This window comes from Eptatretus burgeri, chromosome 8 (assembly GCF_056783735.1).
Source record: "Eptatretus burgeri isolate ZD-2024b chromosome 8, Ebu_testis_v1, whole genome shotgun sequence".
Taxonomy (NCBI): Eukaryota; Metazoa; Chordata; class Myxini; order Myxiniformes; family Myxinidae; genus Eptatretus; species Eptatretus burgeri.
In genome coordinates this window covers 19267312-19290613 of record NC_140968.1, presented here as the reverse complement: position 1 = coordinate 19290613, position 23302 = coordinate 19267312, and the positions used below count along the sequence as shown (strand labels likewise).

The 23302-nt window shown below is 44.8% G+C and overlaps 2 protein-coding genes and 1 long non-coding RNA gene across 7 annotated transcripts in view; 1 reads left to right on the top strand and 2 right to left on the bottom strand.

Annotated features, from left to right (window-relative positions):
- LOC147021246 (uncharacterized) overlaps nucleotides 1-23302 on the bottom strand; it is a 78664-nt gene that overhangs the window by 7634 nt on the left and 47728 nt on the right. For 2 of the 4 annotated variants that reach the window (XM_085891040.1, XM_085891042.1), the window contains 2 exons: nucleotides 22120-22201; nucleotides 4293-7769 (listed from right to left, as the gene is read on the bottom strand). Coding sequence is in view for 2 of the 4 variants with exons in the window: in XM_085891042.1 (XP_085747168.1) it covers nucleotides 22197-22201 (5 nt within the window). In the remaining 2 variants the exon portion in view is untranslated. Of the gene's footprint in view, nucleotides 1-4292; nucleotides 7770-22119; nucleotides 22202-23302 lie in introns of those variants that run through there. The other 2 variants (XM_085891041.1, XM_085891043.1) reach the window with 1 other exon arrangement.
- LOC147021247 (general transcription factor II-I repeat domain-containing protein 2-like) overlaps nucleotides 1-23302 on the bottom strand; it is a 187511-nt gene that overhangs the window by 130865 nt on the left and 33344 nt on the right. The window lies entirely within an intron of this gene.
- Nucleotides 1-23302, top strand: part of LOC147021248 (uncharacterized) — a 228381-nt gene that overhangs the window by 202780 nt on the left and 2299 nt on the right. Inside the window, exon 3 of one of the 2 annotated variants that reach the window (XR_015060730.1) lies at nucleotides 15425-15576. This is a non-coding gene — a long non-coding RNA (uncharacterized LOC147021248). Of the gene's footprint in view, nucleotides 1-15424; nucleotides 18379-23302 lie in introns of those variants that run through there. The other variant, XR_015060729.1, reaches the window with a different exon arrangement.

Below are 23302 nucleotides of genomic sequence, written 5' to 3'. Positions count from 1 at the left end.
AAACAGGGGTATGAACCCACGTTTAGTTGGTGGACGTTAAAGAACCCACGGTGTCCTTCGTGAAGAGTACGCGAGATGTCACCAGCACCCTGAGCAAATTCCAAATTCCTGCCAGAACCTGCAGAGGGCATTGCATCAGCGACACAGCCATGTCCATATTATGAAGGAAGACCTCTCTTGATTGCTTGCTCCGTTTCCTGAGTGGCTGGATGAGCAGCTTGTGAAGCGGTTGATGCAGAAGAAATGTCTTGGAATACGATAGGAAGCTACTTCCCAACGGAACACACCCCAGCTCAAATCTAATCAATCGTCAGGCTTAACCACTGTGGAAAATTTGGTCATTGGGCCAAGCTGTGCTTGTCCACAAGATTCAGGCAGTCACGATGACGATGACCACAGAGATACCAGACAGGGAGATGCAGGGCAACCCCCTCGTTAAATGCATTTGATTGAACACCATGAGCATCATCACGATGAGCAGTCGCAGGCTCAGGCAACGCATGGAAACATGGACAGTGCTGACCATGATTGTTTTGTTTTTAATGCGATCAATGCTATAAATACTCAACAAGATGAACCATTCACTCAGGTCAACATATGTCTTCACAACAGACCAGGCACAGATCTATTGTCCCTAAAGATGGACATGGGTCCATCCCCCCTAAAGATGGGAATACCCACCTTGTGTGCATATTTCATCAGATATTCCCAGCGGAATTCGGCATAAAACGTCCTCCTCATATGAAAGTTCTTCACCCAATTGTTAAAGTTAAGGTTATTGCTTGCAATGGAACTCCTATCAACTGCGGCACTATTGTTCACATAAAATGCAAGTTCCAGGAGTCAGCTTGGATGGACATTCATTTATTTGTTATTGATGAGCCTGGCCCAGCTATCCTCAAATTTGCATCATGTGAGACCATGAATGTTTTCACCCTACACTGTGCCATACAACATCAACCCATATACCACAGTGTAGAGGACATACTCATGACGCATCCCCCAACAGTTTGACCATATTGGTGAGTTTTTGGACCACACATAAACTTCTTGTTGATCCAAATGTGCTCCCTCATGTCAATGCTCTTCACTGAACACCCATTGCATTGAAGGACAAAATTCAGTTTGAGTTGGACAACATAGAGCGTCTTGGTATTATTGGCATGTGGTGGAACCAGTAGAATGGGTTAGTTCAATAACATGCATCACAAAGGACGGTGGCATTCATGTTTGCCTCGATCCTCGTTCCCTAAACCATGTGTTGATCTGCCTACATCACAGAACCCCAACAACTGAAGAGCTCAAACATTGTTATATCTGCTGATAGTCAGCATCTGCTTACATTTCAGACCTGATTAAGCTGTTACTGTTTCCAGCGTCTTCCGTTCGGGGAGTCCGTTAGGTTAGTTGAGCTATGGGAACATGTGATCGAGCAGTGCGTCGCTGTGTCCACCTTCTGTCAGTACACCAGGAGTCTCCGTCTGGACACTCCCCAGGCAGATCGATACCTGGCCGATCCCCATCTCCTTGAGATGCTGATCAACCTGCTGCAACCATGAGGAACACGGTTGTCCCGTTGGCCTTCTCCACTCACGAGGCTCCCTCGCTGAAAGAATCTGGTGAGCAGGATCAGCTTCAGGAAATCGATCCACATGTCCATTCAGCCGCAGCTGATGGTCACGGACTATACTGTACAGGCAACAAATGTCATTTTAATCTCTCTCAGCAACCACTTGTTGGACACAGTGTGACCAGCGATAGCCAAGGACTCTCTGAAGAGACCGATACCGAAGGAGTTAAGTCTTCGTCTCAGATCCTTTGGCAGAGTCCAAGTCTCACATCCATAGAGCAAGACTGGAAGCACCAACGACCATAACACTCAGACTTTCATCCACCTGCATAGGTACCACCAACGCCACACCCCATGATCCAGTGAATCCATGACTCCACAGGCCCGCCACAGATGTATATTAACCACTGGCTCACAACCTGCGGAGACATGAATATCACTGCCAAGGGAAGTGAATCTCTCCATGACATCAACATCCTCATCACAAACAGGTACAGACTAGATGGCAGCATGAAATATGTCATTGGAAGCCTGGATCTTTGTTTTGACCCAGGAAACCCATAGTCCCAGCGGCTCTGATTCCTATTTCAGTGCCTCGAGGACCCCCACAAAGAGATCCAGTCTTTCCACAAGGATGACTGCATCATCTGTGAAATAAAGGTCAGAGATCTTGACATTCCCAAGCAATGCACCGCAACTTGATCTCTCCAACATCTTCTGAAAAATCCAGTCCATGCAACTGTTGATTGTGGGGGCCAAAACACAACCCTGACGAACTCCAGCAACAACTGGAAACAAGTCGGAGATTAAACCACCACACCTCACAGCACTCTCAGTACCAGAATATAATTCAGAAATCAGATCAATCAACTTTGGTGGCACCCCATGAAGACCGAGAATCTTCCAGATGGTATCCTGATTCACTGAACCAAATGCTTTGCGGAGATCAACAGAAGCTGTGAGCAGCCCTTGCCGAAACTGTCTGTGTTCGGTGAGGACCCGGAAAGCAAGGATACAGTCAATCGTTGACTAATTTGATGCAAAGCCCATTTGCTCTGGGTACTGGTGCTCAAGCAGATGGTCACTAACCCTCTGAAGGATTATCCTAGCAAAGACCTTGCTTGGCACTGAGAGCAGCATCACCTCTCAGTAGTTGTTGCAGTCCTGGCGATCACCCTTCCTTTTCCAGAGGGACAACAAGACCCCTCTTCCAGTCAGTTGGGATGATGCTTGCGCTCCAACTAGAGCACAGAAGTGCATGCAACGATACCAGTACAGCATTTTCACCAGCCTTGAGGAGTTCAGCATGGATGCCACAGATCCCTGGGGCTTTAGCCGCTTTCACCTGGTTCACCACAGCTTGTGCTTCCACAAACAAAGGTGGTTCACAGTCGATTGGAGGGTCAGCAATGGGGATAGTTATACCCTTGACATCCAAATCAACAGCCGGTGGGTTAACCTGATACAACTGCTCAAAGTAACCAGCCCAGCAGGCCTTCACTTCGGATTCCTCTATGACAAGGACACCACCCTCTCCTCCAACAGCAGCACACCGAGGAACAGGCTTGGAGGAACGCAATGCACGAATTCCTCTGTAAGCAGAACAAGAATCTCCTCTTATCCCTGAGCTTGTTCACATCCAGCCTAGGCTGGGATGGTATCATTCTCCCAGATTTAAGCTGAAACTTCAGAGATGCTACAACAAGCCTGTGGTCGGTATGGAGGAACTGGACACCCCGGTCAACCTTGCAGTTCCGAATCATCCTCAAGCGACCATCAATGAGCACATGGTAAATCTCCTTTGCCACACCACCAGTGTTGAAATACCAAGTCCAACGATAAGGTTATGGGCGCTGAAACCATTAACCGGCCACCCTAAGTCCATGACTTCTTGAAAAGTCAAGGAACTTAGTGCTATTCCGGTTCCCAGTTCCAGACCCATGGGCACCAACACATGTTTTATAACCATCCCCATCAGTGCCAGTTGGTGCTTTGAAATCCTCCAAGACGAGAAGATTATCTCATCTGGGGCACTGATAAACCACAGACTCGAGCATGGTAGAGAATGCCTCCTTCACGGTGAGACCACTCGCCTCATTGTGAGCATATACAAAGACCAGGGAAATGACACCCATGGAGTGACGAATCCTTAGTCTCATAATACACTCATTGACCAGTGTTACATTAATCATCATGGGAGTCAGCTTATTGGACACAGCTAAAGAAACTTCTTGGGCATTGTAGTGTCCGAGGAGCAGTCAGACAGACACGAGAGCAAGTAGCAACTCCGCTTTATTGCTGGACCGGATGCACACTACGAAAACCCCTAGCAGGCCAACCAAATATAAAACCCAACCACGTGACTACAAGCATCCCAAAGCCCTCAGCCCCCATACAGAACACTCCCTCCCCTTCTAAAATGGCAAAAATCAACATTCAAAATCCTCCAAGCACCGCGGCCGTCTCCTGATCCGCCCCAGGCGCACCAACACATGTTTTATAACCATCCCCATCAGTGCCAGTTGGTGCTTTGAAATCCTCCAAGACGAGAAGATTATCTCATCTGGGGCACTGATAAACCACAGACTCGAGCATGGTAGAGAATGCCTCCTTCACGGTGAGACCACTCGCCTCATTGTGAGCATATACAAAGACCAGGGAAATGACACCCATGGAGTGACGAATCCTTAGTCTCATAATACACTCATTGACCAGTGTTACATTAATCATCATGGGAGTCAGCTTATTGGACACAGCTAAAGAAACTTCTTGGGCATTGTAGTGTCCGAGGAGCAGTCAGACAGACACGAGAGCAAGTAGCAACTCCGCTTTATTGCTGGACCGGATGCACACTACGAAAACCCCTAGCAGGCCAACCAAATATAAAACCCAACCACGTGACTACAAGCATCCCAAAGCCCTCAGCCCCCATACAGAACACTCCCTCCCCTTCTAAAATGGCAAAAATCAACATTCAAAATCCTCCAAGCACCGCGGCCGTCTCCTGATCCGCCCCAGGCGGACAGCGCCACCAGATTACCCAGGCTCAGACGCCTCCTGGCTAGGTTGAGGTGACACCCTCGCCGGACTTGCCCCATCCATAACATCAAGTGCCCCCGGCTGACAAGCTTGCTCATCTCCCTCGGGCAGGACTGAATCAGGTAAACACCCCGAGTCCGCTAGCCCCGCGGGCGCCGGCACGTCTGGCCTTGGCGATGCAACGTCTGGCCCCGGCGACATCAGGGGTGGGGGCTCCATGTCGCTCGGCACGTGATGGGGTGATGCTGTACAGCGATCATGCATTTGGTCCATGTGCCGCTTCCACACCCTTCCATCATCAGTCCTAACCAGGCAATTTGCCGGTCCGAGTATTGCAGACACCACGGCCGGCACCCATTTGGAATTGTGGCCATAATCACGTAGCATTACCCACTGTCCCACATCAAAACCGCGCACTAGTGTCGGGCGCGACACCGCCCCAGCCACCAACCTCCCAGGGCACAGCAAATCTAGTCGAGACCTCAATGCACGTCCATACAGACGAATGGCAGGGGTATCACCGGTGGCCGAATGAATAGCATTCCTATATTGCAGCAAGAATACATCAATAATTGTCTGCATAAATGCACCCTCCCCTCTACACAAGGCGCGTTTCAACATTTTAACAAATGATTCCGCTTGCCCGTTCGTGGCAGGATGATACGGTGCGGACTTCAGATGTCAAATACCGTTTCGACGCACATCGTCAAACACACCTGCGACGAACTGTGGATCGTTATCAGAGACCAGAATCTCGGGTATTCCCTTGTTAGCAAAGATTGTTCGCAGCTTCGCTACTGTAATGTCCGCCGATGTACGCTGCATGACCACAACCTCCGGCCATTTGGAGAATGCATCGATCACAATCAAAAACATTTTGCCCTTAAAAGGACCAGCAAAATCCACATGGACTCTCTGCCAGGCCCTGTCTGGGATCAGCCATAGCCCCGGCACCCGACACGGATTGTCGGCATCCACCTGACAAGTAGCGCAATGCTTAATCATTTGTTCAATGTCTTTATCCAACCCCGGCCACCACAAGAGCCTGCGAGCAAGACTCTTGGTCTTCACGACGCCAAGGTGACTGACATGCAGCTCTTGCAAACAACGCTGCCTGAACTTCGGCGGGATCACCGTTATCATTCCCCACATAATGCACAGCTGGGCCAAAGACAGCTCTGATGCGCGAGACGCGAATGGCTGAAATGCCGGTGTTGAAGGCAGATTGCTTCAATTCCCCGTAGAAATCGCCTGAACGACACAGGCGAGTACTGGATCATGAGCCGATTCCACCGTGACCTGCTTGACCGTGACCAGCCCACTCTGGATTTGGCTCAGTGCAAACACGTCAACGCGGTCAGCTGACTCAGATGACGCTGGACCCTCCACGCAAGGAAAGAGCGAGAGACCGTCGCAGTTAGTATGCTTCCCGGTGCTTCAGAAATGGATATTGTAGCTGCAGGCAGCAAGGAACAGACACCACCGCTGTATTTGCGCGGCTGCTGCGACCGGCACCCCGCGCTCGGGTTTCAGGATGAATTGGAGCAGTTTTTGATCCGTCTGCAAGGTGAAATGCCGTCCCAGCAGGTATTGATGAAACTTCCGCACCCCCCAGACGAGGCTGAGAGCCTCGCGCTCGATCTGGGCATATTCCCGCTCTGCCGCGGACAGGGTCCGGGATGCAAAACAAACAGGTCGCTCGGAACCATCGTCCATCCTGTGGGAGTGCACCCCCCCGATGCCATATGCGGAGCTGTCGCATGCCAACAAGAGCGGACGTGCAGGCTTGTAGTGAACGAGGACCGTATCCTCCGTGAGCAGTCACTTGACGCGGTTGAACGCCGCCTGGTGTTCAGGCCTCCACACCCAGCACTCGTCCTTCCTGAGCAACCGCATCAACGGCGCGAGCTGCGAGCTGAGTTCGCGCACGAATCATTGGTAATACTGCGCCATACCAATGAAGGAGCGCAGCTGCGTCTTGTCGCGGGTGGGGGCATATGCTGAATCGCCTCCACCTTCCGAGGGCCTTTTAACAGCCCCTCCGGCGTGATGATGTGCCTGAGGTATTCCAACCGCTGCTTGAAGAACGCGCACTTGTCCCTGTTCAAACGCAGGCCGCACGCCTCCAATTTCGTGAGCACCCGGGAAATGTTAGCCAGGTGCTCCTCCGCCGTTTTCCCCGCAATGAGTACGTCCTCCAGGTAGGTTTGAGCGGGTAGGCTGACGCACACCTGATCCAATCGATGGCAGCAGATACTGTTCCATGCTGAGCCCCGGGTTAACCGTGGTCTTGAAGTCCCCGCACAATCAGACGTCCCCATTCCGTTTCAGCACCGTGACGATCGAGGTGGCCCAGTCCGAGTACGGCACCCGTTCGATCACTCCACAGGCCTCCAGTCTATCCAGTTCACCCTTGACCTTGTCCCGCAGGGCATATGGAACCGGCCTAGGTTTACAGAATCGAGGAACCACCCCCTCCTTCATGAAATAGCTTGGCTTTTATGCCCTTGAGTATCCCATCCTCGTTGCCAATTGTAGTGTCCGAGGAGCAGTCAGACAGACACGAGAGCAAGTAACAACTCCGCTTTATTGCCGTACCGGATGCACACTACAAAAACCCCTAGTGGACGAGTCCTGATATAAAACCCAACCATGTGACTACAAGCATCCCAAAGCCCTCAGTCCCCATACAGCACAGGCATGGTAACCATCAGAGCGACTAGACCAGTAGAAGGTGTAACCATCCGTCATGATCTCACCCTATCTGGTCTCCGAACCTCAGAGAGTGCTGCAATACGGACCGATGTTCAAATGCTGGAGCTTAGATGATAGGAGAGACAGGTGATCATCCTCTCTTAGATAGAGAGGAAATTCCAGGTACATACTCAAAGGGTTTGGACCAATATTCTTGAAAAATCTTTGATTTAGCAAGTAATATATGCATGTAAGTGACTGAAGACAATGGGGGAAGCACATTGATTTTGTGTGCCAACGGATATCTCAGGTTCACCTGAGGAGATCACCGTCTGGTGGATGACACCTTTTGCAGGCATTCATGAACCTGTTTGAAGCAGTTCTTGGCTGCCTGTGAAGACAATGGGCTTGTGACAGCCTCGGATTTTGGTGCAATATCCTTTTGCAGGCATTCATGGAATGGTTTCTGGGGATGCAAGGAAAATGTGTTTGTATGTGAGGAAAATATGTGGCAGATGGAGTGAAGAAAAGAATGTGGAATGAGAAAAAAAAAACATGACACATAAGAGATTTCTTACAAAACAATCGCAAAGCAGATCTGCCAACATGGACATCAGACAGTGAACCGAAACAGTGTAACTATGAAATAACTGCTTTAGCTATGGGAGGATCACCTTGGGACTCCGCAAAACCACAAGACTATGTTTCGGGAACCAAGCCCCACAGGCTGGTGCCCTATTTTTTTTCTTCTGCTAAATTCTCTTGCAATTTATCCTGTGTTATATTCTCAATTTTATCTATATACTAGACGACCCGTGAATCCGTTGGGTTCCCGTTGTGACAGCGGTTGATAAAAAAAAAATCATTTAAGAAAAAAAAAAAAGATAGCTCCAGCGAACTATACCGCTGAGGTTGTTTGCATTGATCAAATACCCCCAAAGAGTACTTGACTGAATCAGGAATTGATTTTTAAAATAATTTTTTTCCGCTGCCCGATTTGAATAAAATTTGATACTGCACACCTCAGGCGAATGGTGAGTAAGGTGGGCCTAAAATTTTTGCAGTATCATGTACCGTTTTGGCTGTATTTCGGAGCATATATACATACATACATTCATACATACATTCAACATTAGAGTTTTAGTAATATGGAATAGGCAAAGCCGAGAAGCGAGCATAGAATTCTTCTTACATTTGCTTCTGACTTTACCTATAACTTGTTCACAACTGTATACTTGCCAACTATACCGTGGTACGTGTAAGCGCCGCACAGCTGATGATTTTGACGCAATTTCCAGTTACTTCAGCCTGGATTCGGGATCAGCGAACAAATAATGTAAATCACGATTAAAAATTATTTTTTGATGATGCGGGAGATATCTTTATTAAAATTAACTTTGGGAAAAAAATAATGAATAAATAAATAAATAAATAATCACTTCTGGTCAAGAATAAAAGAAAATATAAGATCCGGAAAGAGTTTCAAAATCACTCCCGATAATGTTAAATACAAAATAAACACTTCCTGTCATGAAAAAAAAAACACTTTCGGAAGTATAAAATTAACTTTGGGGAAAAAAAATTGAAGAAATAAATAAACACTTCCGGTCATGATCTCCCGGCGTGCATCATTCCCCATGACAAAAACCGGAAACAAAAAAAAACGGAAGCAAAAGGGTCATTGCCAACGACACGGATTCCAAATAGCCAGGGGAATTGTGTTGTTGTTGTTGTTGTTGTTGTTTCCTATTCTCTCACGTGTTAAGTATGAAGCTCACGGTGTTCGCTAATATAATATAGAAGATATACATCTTTCTTTTTCTTAGAATGGTTGGGATTTAATGTGTGTGCTCCATCTATTATTGTGGCTGTAATATGCATTTTGGATCGTTCGTAATCCTTCGTCTTTCAACCCAAACATCGAAGATTGACATGGAGGAGTTTTTGTTATCCGTTATCTTCCTCCGTAAAATAATTTTCTTAATTGTTTTTATTTCTTCACACGTCCATTCAAAAAAGCATATTCAAGTGGACGGAGGTTGCAGAAACACTAAAGTTATTGAAGTGGGGAAGTTTCCTGCCCTAATAACATGAAAATGATCAAATATCACATGTAATTCAGTTTTCCCACTCCTTCCATCCAGCCCTTCTCGGTTTGGTGTCCAGATTATGTTTACTAGCGGGGTATGCATACACAATAACAAACCGTGCTTCCCCATTGTCTCGGATTGTTCACCTGCATTTTTTTATTTTCATTTTTTTTTTCATTTATTTATATTTTCAATTACAGACCTTTTCCGATGGTTCTGTGATTTTTTTTTTTCCGGTGCATCATCTTTGATGTCCGTCGGCACACAGAATCGATGTGCTTCCCCCATTGTTTTGGGTCACTTACATGCATATATTACTTGCTAAATCAAAGATTTTTCAAGTATATTGGTCATTCGAATTTGTTATCTTGCCAAAACGAAGTTTTTGCAAGATATGTTAGTCAGCTTGTATGTTTTTTTTGTTTTTGTTTTTTTTTGTTTGTTTGTTTGTTTGTCTGTAATCACGTATAAAAAATTCTGCAGAGCACAGTTATCATTGGAAATTTTTGTAACTTCGCATATCAGAGGCCCATAGAGGTCCCTTTCAGAGCACAAAATTTTGAAGGTCAAGGTCAAAGGTCAAGGTCACTTTGTCGCAAATCAGGGGAGTCGACGAAACCCTTATTTTTTTTGAGTAATTTTGATCGGATCGTCTCCAAACGTCATGGGAATATAGTTCATGGTCTGGTGCTCAGCTGATCAATTTTTGGTGGCGATTGGCCTTGACCTTCATATGTTTTTGTTTTTTTTTTGTCTGTAATCACGTATAAATCACTCTGCAGAGCACAGTTATCATTGGAAATTTTTGTAACTTCGCATATCAGAGGCCTATAGAGGTCCCTTTCAGCGCATAAAATTTTGAAGGTCAAAGGTCAAGGTCACTTTGTCGCAAATCAGGGGAGTCGACGAAACCCTTATTTTTTTAGTAATTTTAATCGAATCGTCTCCAAACTTTATGGGAATGTAGTATATGGTCTGGTGCTCAGCTGATTAGTTTTTGGTGGCGATTGTCCTTGACCTTCATGGTTAGCACCTAAGGTCAAACATATTTGACCCCAAGGTCAAATTTTTAAGTTTTAGGAACCATATCGTGTAGTACCTCAAATTGAACACCTCGATGAGTGCTTTCTAGATATGTCAAGCTTGAGACATTATGACGTCATTTGGTGGCGTTATGAGGCAAACATATTTTTCATGGTTACTCTGTAGAACGATTCTCATCGTAATCTCTTGTAGGCAGATATTCCTCAAGGAGTCACTCCTGGTGGATAGCAGCTCTGTTCACCTCAGTGTGACCTTGAAGAAGTCACACGTGGTCACCTTTTGGCAAGATACGGGTCACCCTGCGGATGATATTGGTTTATTGTTCTGTCTGTCTCTCTGCCTGTTTGTCTGTTTGTTTGTCAATCGCATAAAAGGTTACAATTTTATACCGATCTTCACGAAACTTCACCACATGGTAGACTTTCTCATAGGCATGAAGCCTCTTGTCTTTGAGGTCAAAAGGTCAACATAGGCCAAAGGTCAACAACATAGTTGAGATTTCTAAATGCTCATTTTTCATCTGATTGACTTGAAATTTGAAGAGGATTTATATTTCAGGTCATTGAATTCAACCAGCCAATTATTTTTGAGGTCAACATTGGCCAAAATGTCAACATAGGCGCAAGGTCAACAACTAAGGTGGTATTTCTAAAATCCTCAATTTTCATCCAATTGATTTGAAAATTGAAGACTATTTACATATCAGGTCACTGAATTCAAGCACCAATTCTTTTTGAGGTTAACATCGGCCAAAAAGGACAACGGAGGCCAAATTTCTAAAATTGTCAATTTTCGTATGATTGACTTAAAATTTGTAGAGGATATGCATATTTGGTCATTGAATTCAACGACCAATTATTGTTAAGGTCAAATTTGTTTTATGGATTTTGCAAGTATCGTGCTCTGCACGCCGTCTTCTTCTTGTTTTTTGTTTTTTCATTTATTTATATTTTCATTTACGGACGCTTTCCAATGGTTCTGTAATTTATTTTTCTGGTGTATCGGCTTTGATGTCCATCGGCACGCAAAATTTCAGCTTTCTATGCCACCTGGAAGGTATGGAACATGAATGTGAGTCAGTCAGTCAGTGAGTAGTTAGAATGAGCTTTATATATTAGATTATGTGGATGATACCGGACAGAACAAGAGAACGTGAACATGGACAACGGGGGGTGATTTCCAAGCACTACAGAACATCATGCGATTGTTTACTTACAATGAAAGCTCATTTCATCACAATCTCTCATACAAAACAGCATGGGGCGGTGTTTGTAACAATGGCAACGAGAACAGTTGCAGAGGGAATGCCTACCCTCCACAGCCAGGCTCTATGTGTGCGCCTTCACTAATGGCGTTTGTCTGAAGGCCCCTGGAGGATTTGATTCAATTCACACGGATTCCTATCCATCTCTTCCCGAAGAGCCGTGACTGGGGAGGCAGATGAACTTGCCACAAGATGAGAGGAGGGGGGAGTGAGGAAACGGGGTGGGGGTGCGATGGGACAAGTAAGAGGGATTCTTTGCTAAAGGATAATCATACTCATACTTGGCTGTTTGGAATTTAAAGTTCAGTGGTGTTTCTGGAATCGGAAGCATGGGTTTCAAAGAAGTTCCTTAATTAGTGGTCAATGGAAAAAGAAAATTCTGACCCAGAATTTAATTCGGAGCACATCGAGATCATGTTGGTATTTACTTTAAAAAATGTGATTGCAATTATCAATAAGTGAGCGCAACGGCATGGTATAAGGCAACAGCTGTTAAATTAGAGCGTTTATGCCAGCTTCACTACACATAAATCCCATCACTTCGCTGTAGACACACCCAAGTGTAGGTCTACATCAGGCTTGCCCCAAAATATGGAAATGTGATGCAAAAACTGGTCAGTGATGCTGTGGGAGAGGGGGTGGGGTGGTACCGGTGCAGTACCATATACAGCGAGGTCCCCTATGACTTAATTTTTCATTCATTCCTCTGCTTTTAAAGCATGTGAATAGAATAGCTCCAGTGTTCAATTTGCCCTCCACATTGACGATAATTAGTTTCGGTGGATAGAGCCAAGGGGAATACAGGGAGACTACTTCCTTGTAATTCCCAGGATGTCTGCATGGTAAATACATGGGGGAACATATCAAATACACTGTTTATAATAAATGTATTGTGCAGACAAGTAAAGCATGGAAATTTGATCCAATTTTTTTGATGCACAGCGAAACCTTTCAAACAGAACCCTCCAAAAACATAAAAATCATCACATGACTTACTCTTGATGTGTGTGCCACCTCCTCGAATCCCCACTGTTAAGAATGTCTGCTGGAAGTACTGATTGGATTTGAATTTAATTTCCAATGTTATAAGCCTCATGGAGAAACTAACACAAATCACACACATACATAAAGAGCTAGACATAAGACACCAGACTTGCCTTCAAGAAAACAGATGCTGGTTACTTCGGTAGGATCATACAAGCAGAAAAGGGGCAGGGGGTTGGCTCAGCTTGTTTCAACATTTGGGAGAAAAGGGGATTGGTTCGGCTCATTTTAACATTGGGAGAAAAGGGGCAGGGGATTGGCTCAGCTTGTTTCAACATTTGGGAGAAAAGGAGCAGGGGGTTGGCTCGCCTTGTTTCAACATTTGGGAGAAAAGGAGATTGGTTCGGCTCATTTTAACATTGGGAGAAAAGGGGCAGGGAATTGGCTCGGCTTGTTTCAACATTTGGGAGAAAAGGGGCTGGGGGTTGGCTCGACTTGTTCCAACATTTGGGAGAAAAGGGGCAGGGGGTTGGCTCGACTTGTTTCAACATTTGGGAGAAAAGGAGATTTGTTCGGCTCAATTTAACATTGGGAGTAAAGGGGCAGGGAATTGGTTCGGCTTGTTTCAACATTTGGGAGAAAATGGGATTGGCTCGGCTTGTTTCAACATTTGGGAGAAAAAGGGGCTGGGGGTTGGCTCGACTTGTTTCAACATTTGTGAGAAAAGGGGCTGAGGATTGGCTCGGCTTGTTTCAACATTTGGGAGAAAAGGGGCAGGGGGTTGGCTTGACTTGTTTCAACATTTGGGAGAAAAGGAGATTGGTTCGGCTCATTTTAACATTGGGAGAAAAGGGGCAGGGAATTGGCTCGGCTTGTTTCAACATTTGGGAGAAAAGGGGATTGTTCTTGGCTAGTTTCAACATTTGGGAGAAAAGGGGCTGGGGGTTGGCTCAGGTTGTTTCAACATTTGGGAGAAAAGGGGATTGGTTCTGCTCATTTTAACATTGGGAGAAAAAGGGTGGGTTATTGGCTCAGCTTGTTTCAACATTTGGGAGAAAAGGGGATTGGTTCTGCTCATTTTAACATTGGGAGAAAAAGGGTGGGGGATTGGCTCAGCTTGTTTCAACATTTGGGAGAAAAGGGGATTGGTTCTGTTCATTTTAACATTGAGAGAAAAAGGGTGGGGGATTGACTCGGCTTGTTTCAACATTTGGGAGAAAAGGGGATTGGTTCTGCTCATTTTAACATTGAGAGAAAAAGGGTGGGGGATTGGCTCGGCTTGTTTCAACATTTGGGAGAAAAGGGGATTGGTTCTGCTCATTTTAACATTGAGAGAAAAAGGGTGGGGGATTGGCTCGGCTTGTTTCAACATTTGGGAGAAAAGGGGATTGGTTCTGCTCATTTTAACATTGAGAGAAAAAGGGTGGGGGATTGGCTCGGCTTGTTTCAACATTTGGGAGAAAAGGGGCTGGGGGTTGGCTCAGGTTGTTTCAACATTTGGGAGAAAAGGGGATTGGTTCTGTTCATTTTAACATTGAGAGAAAAAGGGTGGGGGATTGGTCAGCTTGTTTCAACATTTGGGAGAAAAGGGGATTGGTTCTGTTCATTTTAACATTGAGAGAAAAAGGGTGGGGGATTGGCTCGGCTTGTTTCAACATTTCGGAGAAAAGGGGATTGGTTCTGTTCATTTTAACATTGGGAGGAAAAGGGTGGGGGATTGGCTTGGCTCATTTCAAAATTTGAGAGTTTCACTCGGATTTATTATGTGTTCTCCATCATACTTTGTCTATACAGCCATAGGTTTTGTTACACGTATTTTACTTTGTAGACTCCTCAATGTCAGACAGTTTGATTACACTGAGATTCCTCATTCAACAAAACATCCGCCGTGTGTAATTTGCAGGAAAGTTGTGTCAGACTCTTTGTGGAAATCGATGTGTGGATATAAAAGCAGAAAGAATTGCCCTGAAAACAAATGTTTACACGTTGCTATGGTGACATCTAAAAGTGTCGTTGACACCTATGGAGTGCTCCAGTCTACCCGAAGGTGAATATCCTGAGGGAAAACATTTGGAGTCTACAAAAGCCCGTGTCATTGGCATGAAATTGCAAATAGAGGCTTCTCTTTTGGAATGACACCAAAATGGCGACAAAATTGTCCAAGTCCCTGCATTCTCATGGCATATCTAGAATATGTCAGCCACTGAGCACCAGGGTATCTCTGTTGCTACTCTGATTAAAATAAATATATATTCAGCTGTTTTGAGTGTGCATATGTTACGAATCGTCAGTCCAACAGGATGTTTCCTATTCTGGGTTCGATTCCTACCTGACTACACACTGTCGGATTGGTGCTTGTTGGCATGGCGTTACATCACAAAGTGCGCCGTCCCTCGGATGGACGTTAAGCCGGGTGTCCCTTTCTGCCAGCAGGAGTTGCATGGTGGACGTTAAATATCCCACGTTGTCTTTTACGAATCGTAGAATATCGAGTTGTCACTAACACCTTGAAAAAAGTTCTAAATTATTGCCCTGACTGCAGCAGTGGAGGCAAAGGCAAACCACCTAGTGCAATCCTTGCCATAAGAGTGCATTGCCAGCACTGTACGTGCCTTTATGCCTGGTGCTGGCTTAATGGTGAGGGTGGTGGGCTTGGGATCCTAGGGTCCTGAGTTCAAATCCAGCTCGACTGTTGAATTAATACCAGGTGTGGTTGACTCTGCCTGTCATCCTTCTCAGGTCGGCAAAATGAGAGCCAGCATGCTGGTATCCTGTGTCGGAGTGGCGACCCATCCAGGATTGTGCTCAATAGACAAGGAGACTGCATTGGCAGCACCAACGCTATACACAGAGTATGGTCCGAATGGATTGGTGGATGGACATGCCTTTGGGTAAGTATCATTGTGAGATGGGTAGCAGTAAAGAGATGAGCTCTGCCATTCTGACCCAATCTTAAACCATGAGGGAGAATTTCTCTATGTAATGGCTCTGCTGTATCTCGAAACAGCCAAAGAGTATTATTATACCAAATGTATAATAAATAATCGTTCGACTTGGCACAAGTGATGATCAAGGGCAGGCTATAATAGTTTGAAAAACCTCGAATGTATTTTGGAAAATGTTGCCAGTGGCAAACCACATGAGGCAGCACTTTACAGGGGATGCATACAAGAGTGTCTTCAAAGCCAAACAACAAACAGTGCAGCTATGTTGACCGGGTTGGAGGAACCATGGTGGAATGGAAGCAAGCGATGGTGGTGAAGTGGTTGGAGTATCCACTCTCACCCGACCTCGGCTGAGCCACATCAAAGACTAAAAATGGTACGTGCTGCTTCCTTGCTATTTAAAAAGGATAGACAATGGACGAACAACTTTGAGTTGGCAACAATTGCACGCGCTTGATGGGCTTCCTGCCATCCTGCGTTGAAGTTCCTTGGAAGGGAACCTTGAAGCTCCTTCAAGTTCACAATAAAACCCCCACCACTCGGGAATTATGATATGAAACAATCGGCGAGCAGTGTTGAGAAAAAAACACCAAATGCATGTGCAGCGGTAATTTCCATCCACTGGAAAGAAAGTGCACCCAACACGACGCCCACGCTGCACGGAACACGTACCGAGGAGATGGAAGAAATGGCACCCTAAATGCTGGCAACTTGCAAAGCACATGCGGTCATGCCCTTTCCAACCCATTTCCAAATCTCCGTCTAATAATTATATCCAATCCTTTCCCTCAATTCCCTGACACAGATCAGGGCTGGCATCATGCTTTCCACCGCCTCTGATAACCACAAACACCATGCTCGATGGTGGGGGGACCAGCGTGCTAACCACTTGTACAATGGCGGACCTGCGCACTGTACGGGGCATGTTTGATGGCTGGCGGACCCGCGTGCTGACCACTTGTACAATGGCGGACCCGCACACACTGTACGGGGCATGCTTGATGGCGGGCTGACCTGCGTACTGACCACCTGTACAATGGCGGACCCACTCACTGTACGGGGCATGCTTGATGGCAGTCGGACCTGCTGCTGACCACGTGTACAATGGCGGACCCGCTCGCACTGTACGGGGCATGCTTGATGGCAGGTGGACCCGCGTGCTAACCACATGTACAATGGCGGACCCGCATGCACTGTACGGGGCATGCTTGATGGCGGGCGGACCTGCGTGCTGATTACGTGTACAATGGCGGAGTCGCGTGCAGCCCGTGATACTTTATCATCGTACAGAATGGGGCATGAATAACACACATCTTTGGTCAGGTCTGCGCATGGGGTTACAATAACGTCTTACCGTCAGTCTTCGCTCACCACGACAGCCACAAATGTCTCCTGTGGACAGCAGACATCCTTCCGCACCTCCGCCTCGATGCAGCTGCTACCGGGCAGAGCCATGCTGTGTGGCCGGATCGCTCGGGCCATGTGGTGCAACAGGGAGCAGGTACATTGACCAGCACCAACCGCGGGTCGCCGGGGCGGGGCACGGGGGTCGGTGCAAGGCGATTCATATCACTGAGTTCAGTGCAAGGTGATTCATATCACGGGGTTCGGTGCAAGACGATTCATGTCACGGTGCTTGGAGCGAGACGATTCCGCAGCTTGTAACCATCTGGCCGGAAGTGAAGTGGAGCCGCTTCCGGTCATGGCGGCCAGCCCATGTGCTGTCCGGGGCCCTACCAGAGCACCCGATTTGGGTGATGACACATCACTTCGGGTCGTCGCCGCCGCCCCGCACCACCTGATCTATGAAAGGACGGGTCGTGGGGCAGTGAGAGTCATCATCATTCCTGAGTCATTCAAGTGTCGTTTCTGCCCATCGTTCCTGTCTTCATTCCTGTCAGCTCATTCTGTCTGGCTTGGGATCGACAACCTACCCATTATAATGCTGGCTCCTGATAAGGAATGAGTCCTTCTTTACCAATTTGCCTGCTGACTCCACCTTCTTCACCACCTCGCCACCCTTCTCCGCCCTTCTTTACTAATTTACATGTTGACTCTGCCTTCTCCTTGCCGCTCTTCTCCACCCACATGCTTCGGACTCCAACCTCTCTCCACCCATTGGTTTTTGTCTCTACCCAAGACTCCCTTCATGCCTGATGGTCACGTCTCATTCTCTGAACTGATGCTAGTTGCACGAAGTTCCACAAAGCAAGAGACGATGCGGCAGCTGCCAGGGAGGTATCGCCCAGCGGTGCATCCTCCCCCCGCCCCCACAAATCGTACTGGTGGCACGGTCGGATAATCGTGCAAGCTATTGAGAGACCGTTCGCTTCATCTTCTCTCCTTTTTCTCTTCATTAATCCCTCTTCATCGGTGTGTGTGTGTGTGTGTGTGTGTGTGTGTGTGTGTGTGTGTGTGTGTGTGTGTGTGTGTGTGTGTGTGTGTGTGTGTGTGTGTGTGTGTGTGTGTGTGTCCTGGCACCTGTCCTCGCTTAAGTTAAGATTGTAGAAGAATTATATCGGGATAACTCTGTTCTGTGTCTGCTTTTGTAAGTTGCTTGTATATTGCCGCACCTCTCACATTTCTTCCTATTCCTGCTACAGACAACAATAAACTATATTCACAGAGACACATACCTTTCCTCTCATGCCTGTTAATAAATCCCTTTGTAGAAATGTTCCCAGAATCATTTTTGTCTGTTCTTTCATTGATCCAGCATGGTCCTTATCCTAACTTAGCCAGGACTTTATTCCCAACGATCCGTTCCTTTTAGCCGGTACGTCCTGACAGTGGCACTCGGCTGCATCTGATCCGGTAAAGTGATCCGGTTCAGACAAGGCGTACCGAGGGCGTGCTCCCCAGTAATTAGGCCACGTGATTAATTAGGTAACCCTATTAACCCATAGACGGGAGGACCCTAGGTCACGTGGTTGAGTTATTGGCATTCATGGTCGGTTAATGACCCGCCGCATCACGGAATTATCCATGTGTGACAGCCTGCAATTCAGGGGAGTCTGGTGGGATCCTGAGATAGCTTCCCCCCACATTGGTCTTCTCATGCGACCCCCGGCCCGCAACAGTTTTGGTGTCGGGAGTGGGATGAAGCCTGAAAAAAATTGGTATCTGGAACGGGATCGAACCTGGGTGTGCTTCGTGGCCCCCCTTGCTTGGCCGTTGTTGAGGACCCATCTCACAGCAAAGGGTGCACGTGGCTGGGATTTATCTCAGGAATAAGAGTAGAAGAGTAGAAAAAAGAATAGGAATGAGTCCAGAGATTTAATCAGACCTAGCGATGAAGTTTACACAATGCATTGTCCCGCTAGACAAAAGGGAAGGGTCTGTCTGAACGTACATTAATGGAACAACTGTCTAGGGACCGCTGTATGGTAAGTGCTATTGCTTTGGAGGAATGTGGTTCCCAGAACCGCAACATTATTAATAAACACAACTGTGGAAGGAGATGACACCACCACAGTCCAGCTTGCTAAACAATCAGTCGACTTTTAAATATATGTATATATATATATATATATATATATATATATATATATATATATATATATATATATATATATATATATATATATATATATATATATATAAATATACTTTAGACTCTATGGAAGCACATTCAAGGTGGATGCATTACATCAACTACAGAGTTCATAGAACAGAATACCCTGTGCAGTGCTACTTCAATCTCAATAAAATAATGATTTTAACAATCGTTAAAAAAAATCTATGAGTTTAGTGCTGTTGAAGTAGTCCAAGAGCAGTCTCGAACAGCACCCTTGTACACCACCATGTTGAACCTTTATTTAAATTGAAGTACCAGCAAAACTGGAGGTTCTTGGAAGTATGATGACAGACGATTTGTGTACTACAGTCTTCAAGTACATAATTAAATTTAAATAAAATAAAGATTGTAAAAGTCATATCAATAAATTATTTCTGGGTTATACCGCCATTTACAGCAGTGTCTTATAACATCACCCAATTTAACATGTTACATTAGTTATTCCTGATTGTTGTTTGTATCCATTATAATGTCCTTTAAAACAGTAAGTTTCCTGTTTGGAATGATTTTCAATTTTTTTGACTGAGAGACAGGCAGACAGAGTAGAAACCTTATCTCACGACTCTCTCTCTCTCTACGCATGGTGTGATCGGGACGAATTCTGAGCCAAGGTCTGGTAAAACACAAGACTTGTCTTCCTATTCATGTTCAAAATTCGTTTTCAAAATATAACATTCAATTGCAATAAGTTGCTTCTGAATCATAAACTGGTAAGACAGACAGACAGTGAGACAGACAGACAGACGGACGGCCGAACGGATGGACATGAACCAATTGCTTAACCCCACTTTTTGCTTCATCTGAGCAGGGTAACAAGGAATGGAAAATAATTACATTGAATTAGTAAAATGTATTTACACAGATTGTACAACTACAGTGATGATGCACAAAGCATGTGGAAAGATCTACATCAGCAAGGAGTAAGACAAGGTGACACGATCTCGCCTGAATTATTAACTGCTTGTCTGGAGTATATATTTTGATCACTTCAGTGGGAAGATAAGGGTGTCAACATTAATGGCAAAGAGTTCAACCATCTAAGATTTGCAGACAACATTGTTGTTAAATATAAAAGCTTAGAGAAAATTGAAATCATGGTCAAGGAACTCTCTTAAACGAGCATGAAGTGTGGCCTGAAGAGGAGCATGCCAAAAACCAAAGTACTAACGAATCCCCTTGTACCTCATGGAGAAATAATAATAAAAGGAAACCAAAAGGAAGAAGTATAAGAATACATGTACCTGGGACAAAGGTTTCGCCTCAAGGAAAATAATCAAGAACAAGAAATAAACTAGAGGGGGAGCACTCGGGAGAGTGCAAAACCTCCGCCGCCAATACTGCTGGGTCACTCAAGTGAACCTTGTATCTTATTCGTTAAATATGATGTCAACAGTGCTGACAGAGTTATAGTTCTTTTCTCCATTTTTTTTTTTGGGGGGGGGTGGGGGGGGTGGTTGGAAATCACTTAAAACATGTAAAAATGCAAAAAAAAAAATCGAAATTTTGTTGAAAAAAAAGTTGCAAATTTTTTTTTTCTCTAACAATATTTTTTGGGGGTGGAAATCACTTACAACATGTAGAAATGCAAAAAAAAAGTTTTTTCTTTTTTTGTGGGGGGGGTAACAATTTTTTTTGGGGGGGGGGGGTGGTTGGAAATCACTTAAAACATGTAAAAATGCAAAAAAATACATTTTTTTCTCAAACAATTTTTTGGGGGGGGTTGGAAGTCACTTAAAATATGTAGAAATGCAAAAAAAAAAATTTTTTCTCTAACAATTTTTTTTTGGGTGGGGGTAACAATTTTTTTTGGGGGGGGGGTTGGAAATCACTTAAAACATGTAGAAATGCAAAAAAAAATTTCTCTAAATTTTTTTTGGGGGGGTAACAATTTTTTTGGGGGGGGGTTGGAAATCACTTAGAACATGTAGAAATGCAAAAAAAAAAAAATTTTCTCTAACAATTTTTTTTGGGGGGGGGGGGGACCAAGTCCAAAATTTATTGGCATGATCCTTGGACCATACCTAACCCCCCACCAAGTTTCGTCGAAATCCGTCGAGGAGTTTTTCCGTAATACTGTTCACAAACAAACAGAAAGCGGTGAAAACAGTAACCTCCATCCATCTTTGAAGATGGCGGAGGTTAATAAAAAATAGAAAAGTCAAACTTGGATGGAGACGATATGGAAGACTCAGTAACATCATGAGATATTAGCAATATGTCTGAAAAGCAAAGTTTTCAATCAGTGTATTATTCCAACTATCGTCTATCGTGCAGAGACCTGGGTGTTAACAAAAATGGAGAAAAATTTAACAGCAGCACAACACAGTATGAAACAAAATACGAGTATGTTAGGTATTACAAACAAAGATAGAAAGACATAAATGGGTCAGTGAACAAACCAAAACTCAGGATATCTTGAAAATAATCAAACTTAGGAAATAAAAATGGGTAGTACATGTTAGCAGAATGTCTGATAACAGGTGTACAACAACAGTAACAACATGGACACCTATGGATGGCAACAGGAAAAGGGGAAAGCCACGTTTAATATGGAGGGATGAAATTGACAAATACTGCGGAAGAGGCAATTGGAACAACAAAACAAAAAACAGAGCAGCATGGCGTCAACAAGCTGAGGCTTTCATACAGCAGTGGACTGAACATAGCTGATGATGACAATGATGATCCCACTGATAGGCCATATCTGCATCCCGACCTAAAGCAACATTTAACTCGCTTGTTCTGGTCACCCACCAAACTCAACGACCAAGTTTCGTCCGAATCCATCCAAAACTTTTTTGAGATATCATGCTCACCGACAGACAGCCAAACAGGTGAAAACATAACCTGTATCCACCTTCGGTGATGGAGATGTGCAAAAATACCATTACAAGGATGGTGTCAGGTCTCACCTTGTTCCACGTCTGTGACATTCCAACACAACAATGTTCTTCTGCCGAAGATCACCGGACACCAAGTCGACCGTGGGTCACTCTTCAACAAAGAAAACGAAAACATGAAATTCTGAATACATCAGAAGCAGTTCTTCGATTTGAGTTTGTACGGAATGAAACAATTGTTTTCACAAATTCAGATGTTCACAGATGGATGAACGAGAAAAACGATGGACGTGTGATTGAACGGATGTGGAATGATAAAACTGAAAATAAAATATGAATAATTATTTCAAAATGAAACATGAGACACAACTAGTTTGAAAAGCGGCGACAGAATGAAATACAATTAATTCTCAAAATGAGATGTGAACGGTTAACTCGAGAAACTCATGATAAAAATCAAACACATTCGACATCAAACACATTTGATATTAAACATTGAAATCAAACATTTGCGACATTAAACACATTAAAATCAAATACACCGTTGTGTTTCCGTGTTCAGATGCACCAGAATGCAGGAACAGGCCCAGCTAAGATCTGAACCCACAATTATCACAAACCACAAAATCTTGAGATCAGTAGATCAAGTTTGTCTCCAGAACACAGAACACATTGAGTAGCAGATCAAGTTCATTTGTTCTTTGTCTCCTGCCCCTCCAACAAGGTTGGAAGCCGGGGACATTAAAATGAGCTCCGTCTGACCGACCGACCGATTATATTATCCATCCGTGTGCTTTTGTGAATATACGCAATATTTCAAAAACAGTTGAACATTGAGTTTTCGTATTGCAGTTATCTTTTCCTCATGGCATCATCTCAACCTGATTAGATCAAGACTGTGATTGGCTGAATTATTTTTCCATGGCAACCATCTCAGTAACTTGGCTCATGTGCATAATATTTCAAAAAACCTTCAAGATTTAACTTTCAATTCCACAGATCTATTGCTTTTGAGTATATGTGTTGTCGGCGCCGTCTGTAAAGTAAAACTGTGTAAGTGTTGCCGTGTGCTCGCGTAGTCGGTAGTATCTCTGCATTGTGTTTCTTTTGTTGCAATTGCTTTTGGTGCATAATTGTTGTAATTGTATATGTGTGCTATCCGTGTGCCGCGGAATAAATGTGCCTCATGTTGAACTGTTTTTCCCGTTTTGTGTGTATATATATATATATATATATATATATATATATATATATA